At 36.8% G+C, this 23,052-nt stretch overlaps 4 protein-coding genes across 6 annotated transcripts in view; 2 read left to right on the top strand and 2 right to left on the bottom strand.

Moving 5' to 3' along the window:
• LOC107664565 (palmitoyltransferase ZDHHC5-like) overlaps positions 1-7,919 on the top strand; it is a 41,468-nt gene extending 33,549 nt beyond the window's left edge. For 2 of the 3 annotated variants that reach the window (XM_016455167.1, XM_016455168.1), the window contains exons 10-12: positions 1,243-1,355; positions 2,975-3,900; positions 6,290-7,919. In XM_016455167.1, the coding sequence (XP_016310653.1) occupies positions 1,243-1,355; positions 2,975-3,900; positions 6,290-6,503 (1,253 nt within the window). In that variant the 3' untranslated portion in view covers positions 6,504-7,919. Of the gene's footprint in view, positions 1-1,242; positions 1,356-2,974; positions 3,992-6,289 lie in introns of all 3 variants that reach the window. The other variant, XR_001631472.1, reaches the window with a different exon arrangement.
• Positions 7,920-8,653: 734 nt separating this feature from the next.
• LOC107664575 (thioredoxin-related transmembrane protein 2-B-like) lies at positions 8,654-13,682 on the bottom strand. The gene is made up of 8 exons (XM_016455182.1): positions 13,367-13,682; positions 12,718-12,778; positions 12,230-12,343; positions 11,851-11,927; positions 10,957-11,063; positions 10,247-10,312; positions 10,040-10,169; positions 8,654-9,900 (listed from the first exon to the last, which is right to left on the bottom strand). The coding sequence occupies exons 1-8, from the start codon at positions 13,613-13,615 to the stop codon at positions 9,718-9,720; spliced, it is 987 nt and encodes a 328-aa protein (XP_016310668.1). The 5' UTR covers positions 13,616-13,682; the 3' UTR covers positions 8,654-9,717.
• A 344-nt stretch (positions 13,683-14,026) lies between these two features.
• LOC107664572 (mediator of RNA polymerase II transcription subunit 19-B) lies at positions 14,027-19,286 on the top strand. Its single transcript, XM_016455179.1, has 6 exons — positions 14,027-14,348; positions 16,838-16,960; positions 17,299-17,432; positions 17,652-17,748; positions 17,831-17,925; positions 18,587-19,286. Exons 1-6 carry the CDS (start codon positions 14,144-14,146, stop codon positions 18,650-18,652), a joined length of 720 nt encoding a protein of 239 aa, XP_016310665.1. The 5' UTR covers positions 14,027-14,143; the 3' UTR covers positions 18,653-19,286.
• An 81-nt stretch (positions 19,287-19,367) lies between these two features.
• The window catches only part of LOC107664571 (large neutral amino acids transporter small subunit 3-like), a 14,132-nt gene continuing 10,447 nt past the window's right edge, over positions 19,368-23,052 (bottom strand). Inside the window, exons 13-15 of the mRNA XM_016455178.1 lie at positions 21,510-21,583; positions 20,385-20,508; positions 19,368-20,247 (exon numbers count right to left, since the gene is read on the bottom strand). Coding sequence (XP_016310664.1) covers positions 20,056-20,247; positions 20,385-20,508; positions 21,510-21,583 — 390 coding nt within the window. The 3' untranslated portion in view covers positions 19,368-20,055. The remainder of the gene's footprint in view (positions 20,248-20,384; positions 20,509-21,509; positions 21,584-23,052) is intronic.

Raw genomic sequence — 23,052 nt, 5'->3', positions numbered from 1 at the left:
AAAAGCTATACATAAGAAAGGTAAAAAGCACTTAATAGCTAATTAAACATAACTGAGGATAAGTGAAAACAATAATAGAGAATGAATAGGAATAATAAAGCATGAATAAGTGTATGGAAAGTGCTGGAAACCCTTGCAGCAGACGTCACGTTCAGGCAGACGAACTGTAATGTGGCAGACGCAGATGTCACGTTCGGCAGACGCAGACGTCACATTCGACAGACGCAGACCATATGATAGATAGGACTCCTATCTATCATATGTTGCTGTCTCATTACTGCTGTGCTGTGCATTTAAAAGAAATGTATCTTAAGTTTATAGTGTATATATAGTATTTATATATAAATATATTTACTTATTTTTCATGAATGTATTTTACTACAATACAAAGAGCAATGTATAACATTTTACCAGATTTAGTCCTACACTTATTCACTTTTATTTGTTCCCCAATAATGTTATTTCACATGTTTACATTTTATAAAATTATTGTGCACTCATGATTCTTCTAGAATAACCTAACCTATTTTATAATAGTATTATTTTCATAGATTATGATTATATATTTTATTATTTGTTATTTTTCATTAAAATGAAGTTGTCTGTATTTGGTAGATTATGTTTAACACAAGAAGTGACGATCAGGTCAACACACAAAAGTACATTAATTCTACATTGATTTTAAAAAATGTGCTGGTATCAGATCGGTATCTGTTGACCGATACTCAGAATTTTCAGTATCTGATCGGATTGGTTCTAAAAAAAAAATCGTATTGTTGCATCCCTAATTTATTATTTTTATTTACTTAGGATATATTTTTTTCACATCCGTGCATTTTAGTGCATTAAAATCTAAAATCTAGTGAATTTTGATTGTCAATTTTTTTCAAATTATCTCTTTGGATTTGAGACTTTAGTCTTTGCAACTTTACAGATCTTCTTTATGCACCAAGAGCTTGTAACACTCCAAAGAGAAAGGAAGAATTTAAATCGCATCGTATGACCCCTTTAAATGATATCATACCTTTGTGTCATTATCGTTATAGTTGTGGTGTGAACTTTTGTTTTCATAGATTTAGAACAATTATTAAAACTTTATAGTTGTAGTTTTCATCTTTGGTGTGAACAGGACTTAAGATTGCGATTACCTGTTGCAGTGCTGTTGTGTCAGTTTAATTCACTTTTACATTCCTCAAATGTGTTTACAACTCTAAATCTGATCTTTCTGCGCTTTGTTTGCAGAGAGCAGTCTGTTGAATAAAGCCCCGCCCACCCCCACCATGTTCAAGTACAGGCCCACATACAGCAGCCCGGGCAAGAACCACACTGCCCTCACACATGCCTATGCCAACCAGGTAACTTTTCTCAGTCGATTTACATGTTGTTTATCCAAAGTAAAGAGGTCTATGTGTTCATTCACAATCTATGTGGGTGATTCACGACATTTAATTTGACATCATTTACATTCTTTTGCATGACTGTAATTATTATTTCCTTTACTCCACATACTTTTAAGTCCTTTTTTCTCTAACGTTTTGTTCAATCCATTAAATTGTTTTCCCCCCTCCAATTTGGTTGACTCAGTGGCTTTCAGTTGAACAGTATCAGTAAGTTTACACTGTAATACTTTTTCTGTGTGTCTGTGTGTGTTATTGTTTTATTATGTGCCAATGATCATCTCCTTTCTCTAGTATCTGTCTTTTTCAGTGTCCATATGAATTAATTTTTAAATGCAGCTTGTTGCAGCTGAGTTTCTATTTATTTATCATTGTTTTATGAATCTCCCACTATTTAGTTTATCACCATAGTAGTTACTTCATTTCTATAACTTGAAAAAATGAAGGGTTAAATTATATACATATTATTGCTTTCTCTAAAGGCCACAGCTTATAAGAAAGAAAAACAAAAGAATAAATATAATGTTCCATTTAATTATGCTCTAGTAGTGTTAATAAAGCCTACAGTGCGTCAACACAAAGAACCAATCTCTCCTTACAGAGTGGCTGTGCAAGACAATTTGCTGGTTGTAGCTGTGGGGGTGTGCTCTATGATGCTGGATTAGGATATATTAGATGAGAAATACACCATGTCATGTGATTTTGATTAATTCTGAAAGACCTGAGGCCTTATGTATAAAAGTTTACCGAGTTTCCATTATGGAAGTGTGTACACAAGGTTTAGATTTAAATAGTATTAACAACTGTAGGTCAGGGTTGGGTTTAAGTCTTAATTGTACAGTTGTCTTCCTTTTAATAGCAATACACCAGTACACCGGTAACTGTGATATCTAAAAAATGAAATATTAATATTGTGTCAATACTACACATACAATAATGTCGCAGGCACAGGACTTTTATCAGTCTGGTAGGACGTAAAAATCACGTATACATTGTTCAGTTTTGGTTAAATCATTTAGTAGCAAAACAAACTAGGTATTCATGAGGAGAGCTATATTTTGTTCTGTGAACTAAAAAAGTACCTGCACGTTAAATGGATGAATTATGCACAGTCACTCTACAATCAAATCTACAATTTTAGGCTAAGAAGCCAAACGGGGTAAATGTCATGCTTGCTTATAGCTTACTTTTTGTACATGAGGCCCCAAGGCTTTTTATCCCCTGACAAAAAAGACCACAAGGCAAGAAAAGATAGATGTTGTGGTCTTTAGATTTTTAACGTTGCTCATGTGATGTGGTGTGCTATACTGAAACAAATGCAAAAATGACACTGCCTTTAGTGTGTCTAAGTTTGTTCCCTGCCTTTCCAAGCTTAGCCTCTCTGTCTGTCTCAACGCTGGCTCTTTATTATAGCTATAGAAAGCACTTTCCTAAATCATCTGTCCCCAGTGGCCCACAAGATCCTTACCCCAAGGGTTTTGTCCTTGACAGCATCCCTTTGAATTTAGCTTTCATATTACCTTTGAAACTTAATAAACTCTCTTCTGCCTGCTGTCTCTCTCTCGCTCTCTCTGTAGATGAGTCGTGGGGACAGTCTTAAAGAGTCCTCTTCCTTTCTCCTCCAGTCCAGTCAGCAGCCAGGCTATCACTCTGAGCCCAGTCTGGATGGGCGTGAGGGGGGTGGAGGAGCGGAGCGAAGCGGGCCAGAGCGAACAGCTGGGGGTCCTGGAGGACCTCCAGGCTCAGGGATCACAGGATACTCCCTAGGAGGGCGTTCATATCCCTCCTTCTCTGATCCCACAGTTCTCGCCAGAGGGGCCTCGCGGTCCTCCAGTGTTCGCTCTTCCCACAATGCCCCGCCATCCGAAGCCACCACCTCCACCAGCTACAAGAGCTTAGCCAATCAGACGCCACCGCCGGCTCCTCGCAACGGCAGTCTATCGTACAATAGTCTGCTCACGCCGTCCGAAAGCCCAGATTTTGAGTCGGCAGCACCTGAGATGTCAGCAGGGCCACTGCGCATGCCTGTAGTGGGATACAGTTCGCCTTTCCTGTCGGCACAGATCGCCCAGCAGCGGGATGTGGAGCTCCACCAGCCGTCTGCCTCCAGCGCCGCCCTCCTCGCCTCCCCGCAGCACGCCGGCTATCTACGTGGCTCCACCTCCTCTCCGCCCGCTCCACCTGAACGCGAGCGGGAACGCCTGCTGCATGACTCTCAGCATCACCACCACCACCACCATCATCACCACCATCACCATCGGCCTCCCCGCTTCTCTCGACCCCCCCTGCTCTCTGACTCGGGCCCGCCTCAGCCCTCATATCCGTACCGCACGCGCTCCACTGACACGCCCCTGCCGCCCACCACTCACCCTCCACGCTCGCCACACCCCCCGCCGCTGGGGAAGTCTCTGTCTTACTCTAGCGCTGCCGCTGCTGAGATGCAGTACCGCCTGGTCCGCAAAGCCTCGGCTTCAGTCGGGGGAGGGGGCATACAGGCGCCAAAGTGAGTACCTCCCCCTCAACCTTACGACGCTCTGCGCAGCCTGCTGCCTCCTCCCTCCTCCTCTTCCTCCTCCTCCTGCTCCCAGACTCCTGTGAGTGTATTTCTTTCACTTCTTTCTTCCTTCTGCTTTTTCCCATCAGTCTAAACTCATTCTGTCGAGGAGACTCGCCAGTAATTTTATGCTTTCATCGGTGATCATCTGTTGCTTTCTGCTGCTTGATGTCATTGTGTTGAACGTTTGAGAATCATAATTGTCAAAGTATTAAAACAGAATAAAAATCAATTATCTTTAATAAATTGTTAAATAGTCGAGACTTAAATAGTTAAATAGTTGGTTTTTTAAAGAATTATTATTTATTTTATTTTTTTTGCTTTTTTGCCTTTATGACGACAGGACAGATCAGAACTGACAGGAAGCGATGTGGGAGAAGGGGGCGGGAAAAAGAGGGCGGGATCGGGAAAGGTCCTCGAGTTGGGATATGAACTCGGGACGCCTGTTAAATTAAATTTAAATTCATTATTTATTTTATGTAAATAATATTACTAATGAAATTTAAATGAACACATCCACAACCATTTCATTTAAAATGTCCAGTCTTTATTTAGATTTTAAATTTCATTATTAATATTTATAATAAAAAAATACAATAAATATTATTGCATTTATACATGAATTATTCTGAATAATCAGGTCAGATTTCAGGTAGTTTTTCTTGTAATTGAGGAGACAGGGTCAGACTTCTGCATGAATGCATAAAATTTAGTAATGCCTCTGTTGTAGGGATGCTCCGATCTGAGCCGATACCCGATATGAATATCGGATCGGCGCATCCCTACTCTGTTGTAGCAAATTTAGTAATGTTCCTTAGTTGTGTCAGTGCCATATCATGATGTCACAGTAAACATGAACAGAATCAAATAAAGCACTTGTCTATGTGGAGAGACAGGATGGAAAACTATATTTTTTAAAGTCTCCTGACATCATGCTGCTGATTAAGTTGTTACCATGGCGACCTAGGTAGATAAACTGGATATTGTTTACTCTAGAATAAACAAGACAGATCCATTTTAATCACTGGCAAAATGACTAAATGGATAGATCTGAGACAGAGAAAACTTAATCACTGCTCATTTAGGGGTCTGGAAAGCCTGCTTTGCTTTGTGTTATTAGTCAGCTTTTTAAAAGCAACAAAATCAACCTGGCCTTCACTAAGCAGCAGAGAATAAATCTTCTTTACAGGAAACATTGTTGCTTAGAATGAGGGAGAGAAAAAATGAAACACATTCTGTCATAAGAGCTTTATATTTTAAGTTGACATGTATGCATTGTTATTTGGAAACAAACCAAGGGCCAAGCAATGATCCCTCATCATTAACGGTCGTTTGAGTGGCATGCTGACAGCAGAGCTGATGGTTAGAATGAACCTGCAATGCTTCAGTGCTTAAGAGAATGTTTACTTTCCAAATGGTGTGGCAGAGAAATAGAAATTTACTGGCAGGCAAGGCTGAATTTGCCTTTCTGGTTAAACTTCCTTCATTGCCTTTTTGCACTTTGTTTTCTGAACTGCTCTGGGAGGCTTTTTAACTGACATCTGTAATATCATATCACAGGAAGTGAATTTGACAATTTATATATTTTGTGATTTATATATTATCATCAGTTATCATACTGTAATTCTTTCTTGTGTGTTGTGACTTATTTTTTGGTTACATTATGATGCTTTATTTATTTATTTAACTTTGGAAGTGAAACATTCATGACTACGCAAAATTGCACATTTCACACCACTTTAATATTGACCCTATTAATTTTTCATAATACAGGCTTGTGTTTGGTTTGAATGCATGCTACAGAATCATCATACTTTTACTCTAAAATACACTACAGCTCAAAGTTTTTTTTTTTAATGTCTCTCCTCATGCTCAACAAGTTTATTTACTTACTCAAAAATGCAGTAATGTTATGAAATATTATTAGAACTGTTTTCTATTTTAATGTTTTAAAATGTAATTTACTCTTGTGATGCAAAGCTGAATTTTCAGCAGTCTTCAGTGCCATGTGCCCCTTCAGAAATCATTCTAATATGCTCATTTGCTGCTCAAGAAACATTTCTTATTATCAATGTTGAAAACAGTTGAACTGCTTAATATTTTTTTGTGGAAACCATGATATATATATATATATATATATATATATATATATATATGTATGTTTTCAGAGCTTTTATTTAAAATATGAATCGTTATAACTTAAAATATAATCATTATGAATGTATTTGATTGCCACTTCCATCAATTTAATGACAAAAACTTTTGAACAGTATTGTTACTACTAAAAACTGCATTGTAATCTAGATCTTTCTCTAACATCTCTGTTTCTCTGGTTTAGGGACGAGATTCAGATGAAGTCGTATAATCAGACAAACGGGCAGCCCAAACCATCTTCCACCCCCGCGTCCCCCTCTCATCCTGTCAGCGTGTCCACTCGCCCAGGTCAGGCATATTCCAGTGCTGGCTCTTCTCAGAGCCCCGCCCACAAGCCTGGAGGCGGGGTGAAGAAGGTGACGGGCGTCGGAGGGACCACTTACGAGATATCAGTGTGAGAGACATGCTGGTTTGACCCGTGTTGTCAAGAATTGAGCCATGGACTCGTTTTCCTCACTGACACAGCAGAGAAAATCCTGTTTTGCGGACATTTATTGGTGCCTACAGGAAAGATCTGAAAACTTCTGACCTCTGCTGTTATTTTTTGAAAAGGAAATAATGCTGACCAGCAGGTTTTGGTTAGATATGACATAAAGGAGGAGGAGGAGCAGGGGGTCATTCGAGTCGTGACATAGTGGGACTTCAGGACTCCTCACCAGTAAGGAGCTGGAGCGCATAATCAGTGTGACGGCAAAGGCCCGGATTGCCTTGAAAACATTCATAACAACAAAAAAAGATTTTTATCCAACATAAATGTGTAAATTGTTCTGTATAGAGAAAAAAAGATCAGTTTGTTTTTTTTTAGTTTTTTTTATCACCGAGTGGAAGTAGGTTTTTACAAAAGGGGTCCTGTGGCATTCAGCAGCCATTTCAGACCACTGTGTTTGGCATGTGACAATGTTGCGTCTGTATCCAATCAGCACCAGGGAAGCAAAACAGTAGAAAAGATAAGGAAATGGACTAATGCATTATTTAAATGACAGCAGCCTTTTCAAGTGCAAGTAGTGTTTTCTGAGCAATGGCCTTGGAAATTCAAGGAAGTTATTTAATTTATAAAGTGTTATTTTATATGACTTTATAAATGGCTATTGATAAGATCAAAACATTTTTTTTTTCTTCTACAAAGGCTGATATTCACTATGGATTTTATCTAATCAAATAGAGGGATAAAGAGCTGATGGCCGCTCTAGCTGGAAAGAGATCAGCTGGTAATCAGAGGGTTAATCGTAGCATAAAAATGCATTTGATATGGTGGAGCCCAATCTGTGGGGCATATTTCAAATTTTATCCTGTAAACATTGATTGGCTGCCTCTTAGATCTGATTTATTTTTTCATTTCGTTTTTTTAATATTAATATGTGAAAGCCAAATCTCATCGGTAAGCTTCCTGCTCACGATGCCACAGAACGGTGGGGAACCATATCAGTGCCCTCTGATTGGACCGCAGTTGAACCAATCAGGGGAAGTTAGCTGTCATTATGAATCAGTGAAAGCCTTTTATTTTTAGTTATTTAACCTATTGCATTTGAGAAGATTGTGATATTGTGCAGGACTCATTTCAATCATCGTCTGTCTTGTCAAGGGTGTTGATCAACATTTAGATCAGAGCTGGTCAATCGGGACAGAATGTGTTTGCTGACTTGTACAAAGCCAATGAATACACTTACAAGAATATTTTGGATCAAAAGCTGGATTGAGGGGAGGGAGGGAAAGAAAAAATAACGTGTACTGTATAGTTCAGTGTGAGTGAACATGGTTGTGAATGTGTATGCGTGTGTGTTTGAGCATTGGTAATAAACTCTTTATAAATCGGTTATGATTTTGACTTTAATTTCCCCTTCATGCATTGCTCCTGTTTTAATAGATAAATCTTTAGAAAACTATACAACAAAACAATTTTTTTTTCTGTCCATCCACAAATATGTGAAAGCCTGTTTGTGAATGTAGACATCAGAAAAATAGTCTAAACATATTTTGGCTCCTCGTTACCTTGTTGCTGCATTGGAAAATAACTGGATGTACCTAAAAATACTGAAAATGTTAGTAGATGTGCTCCTCGAGATATACAACCTTATATTGATTTGATTTGATCTTAATGTTTAAGTAATTTTATGTTTTTGTCATCTTTTTCGTTTTTTTGTATGTCTAAAGTTTAAGCTTTTAATTTTAGTTTTCGGTAAGTTAACAGGTTTTTAGCTAATATAAAAAAAGTTTTTTATATATATTTATTTTATTGAATTAATGAATTTGGTATTTAGTGATCATCTTGAAAAAACTTGTTGTGATGAACCTGTGGTTACTCTGGAATTAGTGAAGTTAGTTCTGAAAGGTCTACCAGAAACTAACTTTTATGTATATTTTTGGTAGCCACTACACATGGTTTGTGTCATCGTTGAGAATGCTGTTTGAACGTAAATCTCAAATGCTAATTGAGCACTTTAATGAGTCATTTATACGTATATGCACGTTTCAGCTTCTTACTTCAAGCAACATCTGCTTGGTTATTCTAAGTCTAAATTTGGAGCAAATTTTTAAAATGCACAAGCTGAACAAAACAGGATGTGAAGAACAAAGTGTTTTATTGGAATGGAAAAAAAAAACCTTCCGTTCACAACCACTCAAAGCACTTAGTCATCTTTGAGACATCAATTCATTAAATATTAGTGAAAAATCAAGACTGGTTTACTCAATAGGGAACTAAAACAATATAGCTTTTTTTGTGGAGAAATTGACGACAAGATTCCTCATAACCAAACTGACAATAAAAGCTTCCAACAGTGAAAGTAATGACTGGAAAAGGTCAAAACGTGAAGACTGCCTGCAGCTTTCTTCTGTGCCTGTCAGTTTAAAATAAAAATGTTAAACACTAATCATTCAGCACAAAGAAAATTTAAATAATAAGCTCAATATACAAAACATAAGACTTTTACAGCAGTATATTCTCTCTGAAATGAAATGTGTAACTGCGTAACAACTGAATTTTACAGAATATTATCTTGAGATCTTGCTCTTACAGATTTAGTAAATGTTCAAAATATGAACTGTTGGCATAAACGACCCTCTCTTTTTGGACCACTAAATTCAGTCTAGTAGTCCGTACCATCACACAACCAAGCTGCATCTCAGAAAAGTAGTAAAAAAAACTAGAAAATAAAATACTAGGAGTGACAATGGAATGGGAGGATTTACAATACAATAGAAAAACAACTGATATAAAGTTTGTTCCCCAATGTGATGCATATGCAAAAAAATAACCCCCTACTAATGATCACTTCACAATTATCACCCATATTAGAGGTAGACTTCCAATGTTTAACTTGATTAAATTAAAACAGCTGACAAATTGAATATGACGATGTCCCAAATAACAGTTGCTTGGATATCTGTGTCCAGTATATCGATGATTATGACATTTAAATACGTATTAATAAGGATTTACTACATTATTCGACTGATTTTGCACTTAATTAATACGTTATACAAAAAAGAAACAATAACACAATCATTCCGTTTATAACTTCATACAAACTCTTTCTCTCTGCATACTGAACATTAGCACATTCTGCTCCAGTCCCATAGTGATTCACAGTGCTCTTCAGCAGCATGCACTTTCTATTTGTCCTTCTTGCTCTCTGTGTCCATCGCGGTGATGGTCTCGGCCTCCGGCTCTTCCTCTTCAGGCACAGGGGCAAACACAGATTCGCTGGGCCTCTCGAACTTCTCTCCTTTGGTCTTACCAAGCTTCTTTGACTTCTGATACAGCTCGTTGAGGTTAAACTCTCGGATGATGTTTTCCTGGAAACAATGGAAAAATACTAGTCACAACACATTTATCTGTATAGTACAGAAACATACACAGAGAATAAAGCAGGATGTTTCTGACAAAGTTTTTCCACTCCTGAAGCTCTTTTTGTTGTTGAAGATTAAGCCTCACCTCTGTGAAGGTCCAAGATACTGCCCGTCCCTTTTTGTCCACCTGAGGGCGCCTCATAATTTCCTTTCCTCCCTGGAAGAGCACTAGAGAGGGCAGCTGCTTTGAGAGAGGAGAGGTGCTGACCCTGTATCTGAGGGGGAAAAAGCAAACATTGCACATTGTCAAAGTCTGTTACAATTAGCTCAGAGACACAGCAGAGCTACTTACTTTTTGGCTACTTCACTGTAACGACCAATGTCCACTTTGCCAAATTTCAGCCCTGCACAGTTGTACCTGAGAAAGAGAGAAGTTAATAGTTTCTATTCAGAATATTTAAATTCACAGAAACTGATGCTGGATGTACAGTACAAGTCAAAAGATTGAGGTCGGTAAGATTTAAAAAAATATATATTTTAAATACAGTAATATTATGAAATATTAATACAATTTAAAAGAACTGTTTTCTATTTAAATACAATTTAAAATGTTATTTAATGTCTGTGATGGCAAAGCTGAATTTTCAGCAGCCATTAGTCTAATTTTAGTTTTTAATTAGTAAAATTATTTAGGATTTATTTCATATAGCTTATTTTCGTGACATTCATCCCATTTCATCTGCCACATGTCATTAATATAAGAGTTTATCACAGGTTTGACACTCTGAAATATTCAGGTTGAGTGCTTCTTGTTGATCAAGAAAAATGTTTATTAATATCAATTTTGAAAACAGTTGTGCTGCTTAATGATTTTTTATTAATAGCTGAAAAATATTACATTAATGTGGTTTTTTTTAGGATGCTTTGAGGAATAGAAAGAAATATTCTGTCAAATTATCAGTGTTTTACTGTCGCTTCTGATCAGTTGAATGTCTTTTCTGTATAAAAGTATAATTGTTTTCCAAAAAACATTTAAGCCATAATGAAGAGCGACGTTCTTACTTCAAGGACAGATCAGCATAGACAGAGGCGAAAGACTGACACTCTGGTGACCAGTTAGCAAAAAACTCCACAATCCAGGTCACTCTGTTATCCTTCTCCAACTCATCCTAAAAACAAAAGAAAAGTGAGCATCTATACTCACTAGCATAAACTGAACAGTTTCAAGCATATATTTGAACTCAACATTCCCCTCAGGCTGCTGAAGTTAAAGTTCAGCTATGTGGCTGAAATTTGAAAATGGCTTATCTGCAAAGAATACTGGGCTGCAATGGTAATAAGCATTTATGGCCTCTGAATTCCTGTTACTAATAAACAAAGCACACTCAAGCTTTGATATTTTAAGTCAGTGGTTAGTATGCAATGAGATGCCCCAGAATAAAGTGTGCCCATCACTGACGCTCTTCTAGTATACATCTCCCCAATATTTCTCATTCATATTGTTAGATCTTTTCCCATTCTGTGCAAATGTGTTTTGAAAACCAGCAGCTCATGAGCCATGACTAAAGTACTTGTGTCTAAAGGAAACTGGCTAATATGAACCAAGCGGCGACCTTCCGGTCTCTCTCTTGTGAAACCAACACAGAAGTGACTAAATCTGCAATTCATCAACTGGCTCCAAAAGGGAGTCAGTCCCATAGACTCCCCATGTTAAAATGGCCAAATTTACAGCAGAAAAAAATATGTTTACAGCCTGGTACAAAAAGTGGTTTTGGTCTATATAGCCAATTTTGCCCTTCATGACAACTGTGAGGGGGTGAATTTTTTTATAACTGATGGCGACGGCCGCCTCCGCCCACTTTTGAGCTTCAAAAACGCTCTTCAGGAACCTACGGGTGACGTCACGGATACTACGTCCATGTTTTTATACAGTCTATGATATGAACATATACTCACATCAATGGTTTTATCACTGAAGTACTTGATGTATTCAGGGCCCATGTAGATCGGAGGTTTGCAGGTCATCAGGGAAACTGCATCAATCATTAGAGAATATTAACGGCCATCATAATACATCAGTGGGATTTTAGTATCAATGATATACTATTTTAATTTTTGTTCATATTTTTAATTAGATTTTATTTATATATTTTCTGTTTTCATTACAATTTTAGTTCAAGTTTAAATTTTTCAGTTTTATTTCAGTTTTTTTTTTTTTAGATTTAGTCAACGATAATAAACCTGTATTACACTTGCCTAATATTTGTTTTGAGTCTACAGTTCTTTCCAATTGAGTGACTGTTTGCAATCTTGTGAAAGATAAAAAAATACTGACCAATACACAATGTCAAGTAGAGAAGCCCCAAACGTATGTCCAGTCTGAAGAACAGAATCACATTGGCCACTTTACAAAAGAGGATGATGTTGCCCAAGTGCTGCTCGATAGTAACTGGGGAGGAAAGATATGGAAAAAAAAAAACATTTTCATATCGAACTGCTTTGTGATACGAAAATGCATACTCAAAGCGGTCGAGTTGAACAGCAGAGCTGGAGGAGGGGGAAAGAGTGTAACAGAAACACTGAATGACAAAGAAAACTGATTTAACAACAAACAAAAAGACAACCGTCACTGAGAGCACAAAGACTCACAGGTGCCCAAATGTTTAGTGTATAAACAAAACCTTCACATTCAACCTCAGCATCAAGACGATGATGATGGTTAAGAGATTATTTGCTGACATTTGAATGCCAATAAAGAATGCTATAGAGAAAATTAATTGCACAAAGATGGAAAAGAGTGTTTTAAGAGGGAGAAACTCTTACTTGCTCTTCTGTTCTTCATCATGACTATAGCACTTAAAAACATCAGTATCTCCACCTCTCTCTGAAAAAAAAATGTATAAACAAAGGCTGACATTAATTTAAATGTTGCATAGTAAAGAGGCTTAATAATATAAAACTAAAATAATATAAACTGATATAAATATGTTTATATATAATATTGTATATATATATATATATATATATATATATAAATAAAAGTATATTATAAATACCTTATAAATTATACTAAATTATATAGTACAGTTTTAATATGCTTTCACTTTTATTGTTTCAAAATCCTACAAATTTCTGTGAATTTAACAGTGCCCAGATTTACCCACTTTTGCTGCATTGTTCAGGGTTTTGGAACCCACTGTGTGCCATATTTTTATCATAAATAAATATAAAGACACAACAGTGAATGATACACACGTGGGACACGTTGCCCATTTACTTATTTCCACATGCATTATTTTTATGTATGGTATTCCAAACTTTTTTACCATGATTTGGGCTTGTTTTCTTGACAGCTAAATATAGACCCCCAAATTCTGCTGGCCACTGCCCAGTCCCCTTGTTACGAAGCAGGTTAGCTGTATCCGTTATCATTAATCATGTGTTAAACCCCAAAGGTCTGCTTTATACATACCCAGTCAAAATCGCATGAATTTCCATCCTCGCGCTGCGTCGAAAGATGTTCGCAGATCCCAGGCGTTTTGCGGACAAGCAGGAACGCGACAGACATAAATAACGAGGCGATGTAGTATGGCTTTAGTAGCCATTTGTAAACCTGCGGCAAATGATACAGAAACGCGAAGAGAGCTGTTAATAATGCCATTCTTCTTTTTAATTTGTAGAAAACGAGTGCTGCGGTGATCCGAGACAGCAGAATCCGCATCAACGCCGCTATCAATGCGATACAATATTCGTCGGCAAATGGATTAAACGATTTAAAGGGACAGAGGTCACTGCGGACGAAGAAAAAATCCGCCCTGTCTCTTTAAAACGCGCCCATTGATTGGTCACTTTCCTGAAACGACGTCGCTTATTGGTCGTGATGTCACATAAAGGGAAGGACCAGAGGAAGTATGTCGCTTTTTTTCTTTACCGTAATAAATAAACTCCCAGCAACGATTTTGACATGCGTCACTGACACAAACGTTAATTATTTGTCTCATCTTATATAATTATTTATGCAGATAAACTACAGTAGTATACAATATAATGCATTTTTAGGGCGCATTATATGAGTCTATTTGGTGCAGTTTTGGAACTGGGTACTATAAGATCACGTACTTGATAAATTACGGTAAATTTCCCCAAACAACCGGAAGCAATTGTCAACAGCTCGTCGGACTCGTTCTGCAGTAGCAAAGCCGAGATAAACGCCCACACAGTAATAACAGCGTAGTGTAATTTTGCCACCATGACCGAAATCTTCTCTCTGTACGGTCAGCCTGATTCACAGGGTCCAGCAGGGCCCTCTGCGCTTGGCTTTGGATCTGGGAAACCTCAGGTACCCCAAAACATGGGCCCGATGTGTTTCCCGCATCAGATGGTGGATGAAGGGGGTCCGATCAGAAAACCCGCCGCGATGAACGAGCCCTTCTACCTGCTGCGAGAACTGCCCAGTGAGCGCCTCTTTGTGATTTTAATATTGGGGATATTATTGATTTCGTCGTAATAATATATAATAAAGTACTGTGTCAGTGGCAGCGTCATTCTAGAGTGATTGTATAGCATGTACCCAGGTATTTACATGGTAATTCAAAGAATACCTTGGTAACCATAGTACCAGGGCAGGATTTAGGGGGGCGGGGGCCCCTGGGCTTGAGGTTATGTTTGGGCCCTTTTCCTACACTCCAAATGCCCTCAAATAGAACATCATTATGCAGTAACACAGAATACACAAACATATGCTTTGAGGTTCATAAATAGTAAAATGAATATGCAACATGTCTAGGCTATAGTCAAAGTTTAAATGTAATATTAAATATTCATTATAATGTAATAAACAGGATGTGTTCTCTCAGTTGAGAGATGAAAACCCTGAAATAACTTTGAGCAAAAAAAAAAAAAAGCCAAAGATGTTGGCTTATTAGTATTATAAAAGTTATTGTCATATCTATGTCCTCTTATGTCAGGTTCTTATTTAATCAATAAATTCAATCGAATAAAAAAAACATGCTGGCTATTAACAATCAAATGAAATCACTATCATCAAAATTCATAGATGGATTATGCATAAATGTTAAGTTTAAATATAACATTTTAATGTAGAAATATTAAATGATTGCAAAAATGAAATAAGCTACTTTTTAAAATATGAAACTACAACCGTCAGCAGGTGGCAGCAAGTGACTGTCTTAATGAGTGAGTTGAATCAACCGATTCGTTTAAAAAGCTGATTCATTTAACTTTGCAAACGACTGTACTTGAAGCCTGATTGAATCATTTGCTGGTCCGTGTAACGCTGAGAAACAAAACACTGTTGTTCAGAGACGCAGCGGTTCTGCTGTTTGTTCTATTTTCTTTCTGACGGAGCAAAACAGAATTTTGTGTCTGAAAGTTACTCTGTAAGTTGTTGTTTATTGTACATTAGCGATCGTGCAGATATTTGAGAAAAAAACAGGACTCTTGTTTGTGTGATAGGCTAAGTCCTATATCATAGGCATAGCTATGTTATAAAAACAGAAACTTATTAAATTGCTATTTTTTATTTAAAATCATTTTGATTACATTTCTTCCTCACTAGGCCTATGTGTAATGGCAGTAAGACGAGAGAGAGCGCTCAAAACTCATCAGATGATCGCATAATTTAGTGGAACATTAATATAGTAATATAGAATCATCCTCTGTAAAGATATGAGGTGTGAACATTTAAGAATTGATCATTATCTTTCTAAATGTGCGCTCTTTTGGGGCTCAAGGCTTAATGGAGCTGTTTAAAGTAGCCATGTGATAACAAACCAAACGGTGCAGACGCGATTCAATACGTGTGTCCTTCTTCTATGTGAAATAATCATAAATACCAGCTTATGCTGTTTGATTGTGGCCTCGAAGGTCGTTGTTGTAAGCTGTAGCCCCGGCTGGCCTGTTTAGATCTTGCGTGCACAGTGGAAATGCGGCTAATAATTTCTGAATACTGACTGGCATATAACAAACAAATCAAACAAACGTAAACGGGCAAAGGCGGGGCCCATGGGCTACAGCTCACTCAAGCCCAATGGTGAAAGTGAAAAAAAAGTGACGTGACGTGGCCAAGTATGGTGACCCATACTGCTGCGGCGCCCGGGGAGCAGTTGGGGGTTCGGTGCCTTGCTCAAGGGCACCTCAGTCGTGGTATTGAAGCTGGGAGAGAGCGCTGTACACTCCCCCCACCTACAATCCCTGCCGGTACGAGACTCGAACCCGCAACCTTTGGGTTACGAGTCCGACTCTCTAACTATTAGGCCACGACTTCCGTAAGTCCGGCCATGCATAGAACCATGCAGTATATGTCATGCCATTACCCTAGTAACAATAGTTAACACTATTGTAATCACTGTTACTCAAAAATATAATAAAATTAAAAGAAAATCACTTATTAATTTGTTATGGTTTTGATTTTATTAAAAATAATGGTTGTATTTTGTTTTATAGTTTTTAACCAGGGAGCCGGGGCCACTAGAGGGCCTCAGCAAACTTCCAAGAGGGCCTCTTGAGACAAAATAAGCTTTAAAATAAGATAAAAAAAATAAAAGTATGATTTCTCAGAGTGGAAAAGTCATGTAATTTAATAAATTTTAATAAAAAATCTTACAATTAATTGGCAATTTTTTTTATCATGAATATACATTACATATTGTTCTGCTAGCTATATATTGGTTTAAAAATAGTGGGATCCCTGAAGAACATTTTGCATTTAAAACTTTATTTAATTATTTTAATTTTAATTATTGTTAGGTACTTGTTGTAATCTATGATGAAACAAAACATAGTCATTACAGCAGATTTACCAAAGGAAACCAGTCAGCCTTGGAGTCAAAAAGATGTTACCATGGTAAATTTTGTAATGGTAGTGGGTTATTTTAGAGTTGATGTCACCTTTATGAACCTGTTAACACTCATGTCTTCACAGTGGAGAATGAGCTGACAGGACACACTAATCTCATCACACACTACAACCTGGAGCACGCTTATAACAAGTTCTGCGGAAAGAAGGTGAAGGAGAAACTCAGCAACTTCCTTCCAGAGCTTCCTGGTGTGTATGCATACTTTTACCTTTCACTGACGATTTTACAGTAGTTCTAGAACCTTAAAGGGATAGTTCACCTAAAAATGAAAATTCTGTCATCATTTACTCACCCTCCATTTGTTTCTTTGCTCTGTTGAACACAAAAGAAGATATTCTGAGGAATGTTGGTAACCAAACAGTTCACAGCAGCCATTGACTTCCATAGTATGAAAAAAAAGTCTATGGAAGTCTATGGCTAGTCTATCAGCTGTTTGGTTAGCAACATTCTTTTTATTATTTTGGGGTGAACTATCCCTTTAACTATCCGCCACTGCCTGTATTGAAACTACACACCTGTATTCCAGGTATGATCGACAGCCCAGGCATTCAGGACAACAGCTCTCTGCGATCTGTCATTGAGAAGCCGCCAGTGTGCAACAACTCGTTCAGTCCTCTCACTGGGGCTATGCTCACCGGCTTCAGGCTACACACTGGCCCTGTAAGTGTGTGTGTGTGTGTGTGTTTGTGAGAGAGGCTAAAGAAGGATCCCCTTTGCATTTAGGGAGGCAAGTGTAACTGATGCTGCCTCTACTTTGACTGTACTCGGAGGTTTGTCGATGTCATTCTTAGACAGCGTTGGTAGCGAATGGTTATGTGGGTCAGACGTTTGTTGTTGTTTTGCAAGCAAGATTTATTGACTCTCTCTGTCCTGACAAAGTTACCAGAGCAGTACAGACTGATGCACATTCAACCACCGAAGAAGAAGAACAAACACAAGCATAAACATCATCGGCCTCAGGATCCCTTACCGCCAGGTGACGGTCAAACACAAACACACAAAGAAACGAACGTTTGCTTTCTTAAATCTTGACTGTCAAACTCACGTCTTTACCACAGAAACTCCGTCAGATTCAGACCATAAGAAGAAGAAGAAAAAGAAGGACGATGACCCGGACAGAAAGAAAAAGAAGAAAGATAAGAAGAAGAAAAAGGTTAATTGGAGTTATTATGGTCTTCATATGACAGTACAGATTACAATTGGCCTTAATTTATAAGAAATCTTCTACACTACTGTTCAAAAACTTTGGGCTCAGTAAGATTTTTTAAATGTTTTAAAGTCTCTTATGCTCATTTATTTGATCAAAAATACAGTAAAACAGTAATGTTGTGAAATATTATTACAATGTGAAGTACATATTTGAATATATTTTAAAATGTAATATATTCCTGTGATGGCAAAGTTGAATGTTCAGCATCACTACTTCAGTGTCACATGATCCTTTCTGAAATCATTCTAATATACTGATTTGCTGCTCAAGAAACATTTCTTATTATTGTCAATGTTGAAAACAGCAGTGCTGCTTAATATTTTTATGGAAACCATTATTCTCTGATTAATAGGAAGTTCAAAAGTACTGCATTTATCAAAAATGATCAAAAATATTTTGTAAAATTACAAATGTCTTTACTGTCACTTTTGATACATTTAATGCATCCTTGGTACAAGAAAGTATTGATTTCATACCGTAAAGCTTCTAACAGTAGAGTATGTTTTTGATTTGTTCATACATTAATACAATATTAATTCAATTGTGATAAATAGTACACCTGATATCTCTGATAAATACAATATTGTTATTTCTCCATGTTCAGAATCGCCACAGCCCTGATCACCCAGGCATGACTGGAGCTCAGCCCAGCAGCAGCAGTCTGAGATAAAAACTGCCTCAATGGCAGAAAAACAAGAGGAACGAGATGAAGAGAAGCACAAGCTGGACAATTGGGCCTTTTCTGGGACGTCACAGATTTAATGTTACAGTGACTCAGATATGTGTGTGTATATAGTGTGAGAGTATATCATTATGTAATGTACCAGAACACCTGGTAACCATCGCATCTGTTATATTTGTAAGTGTCTTAGTGCCTCTGTGTCTATTTATGAGCACGATGAATAATTTTTCATTCAACTTTTTTAAAACCTTTTTTTACAAATAAAACAATCAGCTGAGAAATGGGCTGATTTGTGAAAAAATATTTGAAATTTTTTTTCTTTCAGGCATATTTACAGTCGTGAGCACAGTACAAGCACCATTATGTTGAACAATCATTAGAATCACTGAAACCGATAACATGATTACAGTTCTGTAACATACAGAATAGCACTTTTGAAACAAAGAATATAGTGCAAAACTGGCCTCTGCAATAAAATGAATCATCTGTATTTGTCATATAAAGCTGCATTTCCATCAGGTTTGTGAGAGAGGGATGGCAAAAAAATAAAAAAAAATCTATGTCAAGGTAAAGTGAGCATTACATGAAGCCCTGCCTCATTTACCTGAGTCTTGAAGGAGGATGAGGTTCACCTGTTAGAAAAACATTACATTCTCTACATTCCGTAAATGGCGAGCATTATTTAAACATTTTTTGACTACGCATACTAGTGAATCTGAATGTCTGTGTCCTGCACATTCATAATGAAGATCATAACATGATAGAATACAAGTTCACAGTCATTTTGTGAGCTACTCTCCTGAAAACTCCAGCATAGACTTTCAAGGAGGCTTTTTGATCGAGACATAGAGACTGAAGGTCAAGTTTCCCTTTTATAGTATCTCAGCAAGTTAGATCAAGTTTTGATTAAAGATTATGAACACAAAATGTCTTTGGTATAAAATGCACTGATTGTGCACAATAACACTGATTTTCTTAAAGTAAATGGAGCAAATTTTGATTCATACTCACAAAAGTTTTGAGGCAGGAGGATTGATATGCAATATCAATTGATCATATTTAACGCCTCCTGGTTCTTCTACCATTTTAATGGACATCTCAAAGTGTCAATGCAATAATAATAATTGGAAAAAACGGCAAACTATATATTGTAGGTCATGGCATAATGTTTTTCTGATCGATATTAAAAGCCTTGAAAATACATCCTGCCCAGTCACACAGTCAAAGCCTTGACTGATGCTTTGTTTTTAACACTGTTTTATATTTGTCAAGACTCAACAACAGTGACTGAACATGAAGTCCGATAATTCAGTTTCTGAAGTGCCATGATATAATAACTCATAAATCAGGTGTATAATTCACATACACCTCAATCCTAAATGTTTTCCACCTCAGACGTTCCCGTTCGTTTGATATTTTGCTGAATCATTTGTTTGGTTGAGGCTGTTGCTCTCCTGCGCTGACTGGCTCATTGACAGACTATGAAGCGCTGCCTTCTCCTTTATAATTTGTCTCTGGTAGTAGAAGAGGTATCCCGGCAGCAGGAATCCAACCAATGAGAACACAAGCAGGCCCAAGTTGATCTGTTGATTCAAAAATTGTTATGTTTGGTACTTTGTCCAAAATCTTGATTCTGTTGACCTGCACTACACTACAATACAAATACACATTTGCTTTGCACATGAATGGTGTATTATACTCAACAATGTGTTTGTCTCACCCAATAAGGATCACCCTTCAATGGTCCCAGCATCCACATGAACAGTGGTTGTTGGAGGAGGGCAAACACAGCACTGATCATGGATTGCAAGCCCGTCAGAGTGCCAAAGTGATTGGTTGGGTAGCTAAATATGCAAATAAACACTTTGAGGATAACATAAACAGCAAATATTACACATATGCAACTTACGGAGCCATTTTTAACAGTTATTTGGGATTCAAATCAGAGTATTATCATTAACTAAAACTAAAACCCATACAAAAAAAACATTTTCATAAGATAAACATTAACTGAAAACTAAAATATAAAAAACCTTCAACTTATTTTAATTCACCTAGATGCCAAGGCAACATTTATCATTTTTGTTTAAAGTACTAGAATAACAGAAACTAAATTAACTAAAACTTACTAAAAACTATGAAGACAAAAAAGTAATAAAAATGGCAAACACACAACAACATTTCAAAAACTTTAAATTTAAAATAAAAACATAAAAAGTCTAATTCATTATATGTGACCCTGGACCACAAAACCAGTCATAAGGGTCAATTTTTCGAAACGGAGATTTATACATCATCTGAAAGCTGAATAAAGCTTTCCATTGATGTATGGTTTGATAGGATAGGACAATATTTGGCCGAGATACAACTATTTGAAAATCTGGAATCTGAGGGTGCAAAAAAATCTAAATATTGAGAAAATCACCTTTAAAGTTGTCCAAATGAAGTCCTTAGCAATGCATATTACTAATCAAAAATTAAGTTATAATACATTTACAGTAGGAAATTTACAAAATATCTTCATGGAACATGATCTTTACTTAATATCCTAATGATTTTTGGCATAAAAGAAAAATCTATAATTTTCCCATACAATGTATTTTTGGCTATTGCTACAAATATACCTGTGCTACTTAAGACTGGTTTTGTGGTCCAGGGTCACATATTAACAAAAACTATAATAGTATGCCAGTGATTCTAAAATAACACTAATTCAAATGATTCATTTTCACTTTTAGGCTAGAATTATTAAGCTGATCTTCAGTCGAGCATGTGTTTGTGTGCTGTGTAATTTTATCCTTAAGCAGCACATAAAATCATGTGGATTTTGATAAGTGAAACTCACACAGCAGCGTAGAGCCCACCACAGCAGGAGTGAATAAAACCTCGAACTGCAGTGTGAAGAACAAATGACACCACCTGATCAGAAAGGCGAAAAAGAAAAATACATATAATAATTAATGGTCATCAACATTTTCATGTTTTGCAGCATAAACACAGCAAGGTCAAAAGTTTTTAAAAAGTTTTTTAAAATTAATTTTATTTAAATTAATTTTATTTATATGATTATATACTAATATTATGTATAAGTGCAAAATTATATATAAAAATTTAATTACATTAAAATGATATATGGTGCAAAATTATATAGGCTTTTATATGATTGCAAAGTTATATACACTCTAAAAAATGCTGGGTTGTTTCAACCCAATTTTGGGTCAAATATGGACTAACCCAACTGTTGGGTTAAAAAGTTAATTTAAAAATGTAACCAAAATTTAACCCAACAGTTGGGTTAGTCCATATTTGACCCAACATTGGGTTGAAACAACCCAGCATTTTTTAGAGTGTATGAATATGTAAATTAAATTAAAATTATGTTAGTGCAAAGTTATATATGAATATAAAAATGCTAATTTATATATGAAAAATTAACTAATAAAATTGTAATTAAATATCATTAAAGGTGCAATAGGTGATTGTCTTCAGAAACATTTTTTGTTATGCTGGTTGAAAGTCTCTTCACATCCCTATAGCAATCATTAAGTTACACTCGGTCCGAGCGTTTTAATTGGCTTTCCTACCTGCCTGTCAAATATGTATTAGCATACCTCTGCGCACCCGGTTCGTGCAGACAGGTTACGTCATCAGCTCGTTCACGCATGCTGGGCAGACAGAGCGAGAATGGCAGACAAACATCAACAACCCGATCTTCCTTCCTGGTATTGTAGTACTTTTAAAGTTTTCTCACCGGTGAATGACACATGATGTAACCCAGCGGTTCCCAATTCCAGTCCTTGCGATTCAGATAACCAGCTCGTTAGAAGTGAGCTGAAGCGTGCATGAACTAGGGATGGGCGATACCACTTATTTTGTTTTCGATACGATACCGATATTTTTCAAGGCAGTATCGTCAATATCGATACCGATTCAATACTTCTGAACTAAACTTTTAAATTATGAAATGTATTAAATTACTAAGAGCGCTCTCTGTGATTGATTGGTTCTGTCTTGCAACATTTGCATGTGTTCAGATGAGCAGGAAAATAGTTATATCCTACACAATTACTCGCTAACAAAGGTTATTCGTCCAATTCAATGCATATTGTGGGCATTATTATTTTTTTGTTAAATAAACAAAATCACTGGTAAATAAAACACACCCTTAGTATCGATATTTTTTGTTTGAGTATCGATACTGTCGATACTCGCGTCAGTATCGATATATCGATATTTCAGATCGATACCCCCATCCCTACCATGAACTGTGTACTGATCGACAGGATCCCTACACAGTGTTCACTGCTCCCTACTCCCGCGAGGACTGGAATTGGGAACCGCTGATGTAGCCTATTGTAATGTTGTCTCTGGTATTCTGGTCTGTGAGT

Source organism: Sinocyclocheilus anshuiensis, unplaced genomic scaffold (genome assembly GCF_001515605.1).
Source record: "Sinocyclocheilus anshuiensis isolate Anshui unplaced genomic scaffold, SAMN03320099.WGS_v1.1 scaffold331, whole genome shotgun sequence".
NCBI classification, from domain to species: domain Eukaryota; kingdom Metazoa; phylum Chordata; class Actinopteri; order Cypriniformes; family Cyprinidae; genus Sinocyclocheilus; species Sinocyclocheilus anshuiensis.
This window is presented reverse-complemented; position numbering and strand designations above follow the sequence as displayed.

Coding starts and splice junctions, on each gene's coding strand:
- LOC107664575 (XM_016455182.1), bottom strand. CDS start 13,615: ATGCGGATTCTGCTGTCTCGGATCACCGCAGCACTCGTTTTCTACAAA. Junction 12,344..12,717: donor GATGAAGAACAGAAGAGCAA/GTAAGAGTTTCT, acceptor TTTCCTCCCCAG/TTACTATCGAGCAGCACTTG. Junction 11,064..11,850: donor TCAGTGATAAAACCATTGAT/GTGAGTATATGT, acceptor TTTTGTTTTTAG/GATGAGTTGGAGAAGGATAA.
- LOC107664572 (XM_016455179.1), top strand. CDS start 14,144: ATGACCGAAATCTTCTCTCTGTACGGTCAGCCTGATTCACAGGGTCCA. Junction 14,349..16,837: donor CCTGCTGCGAGAACTGCCCA/GTGAGCGCCTCT, acceptor ATGTCTTCACAG/TGGAGAATGAGCTGACAGGA. Junction 17,749..17,830: donor TCAGGATCCCTTACCGCCAG/GTGACGGTCAAA, acceptor TCTTTACCACAG/AAACTCCGTCAGATTCAGAC.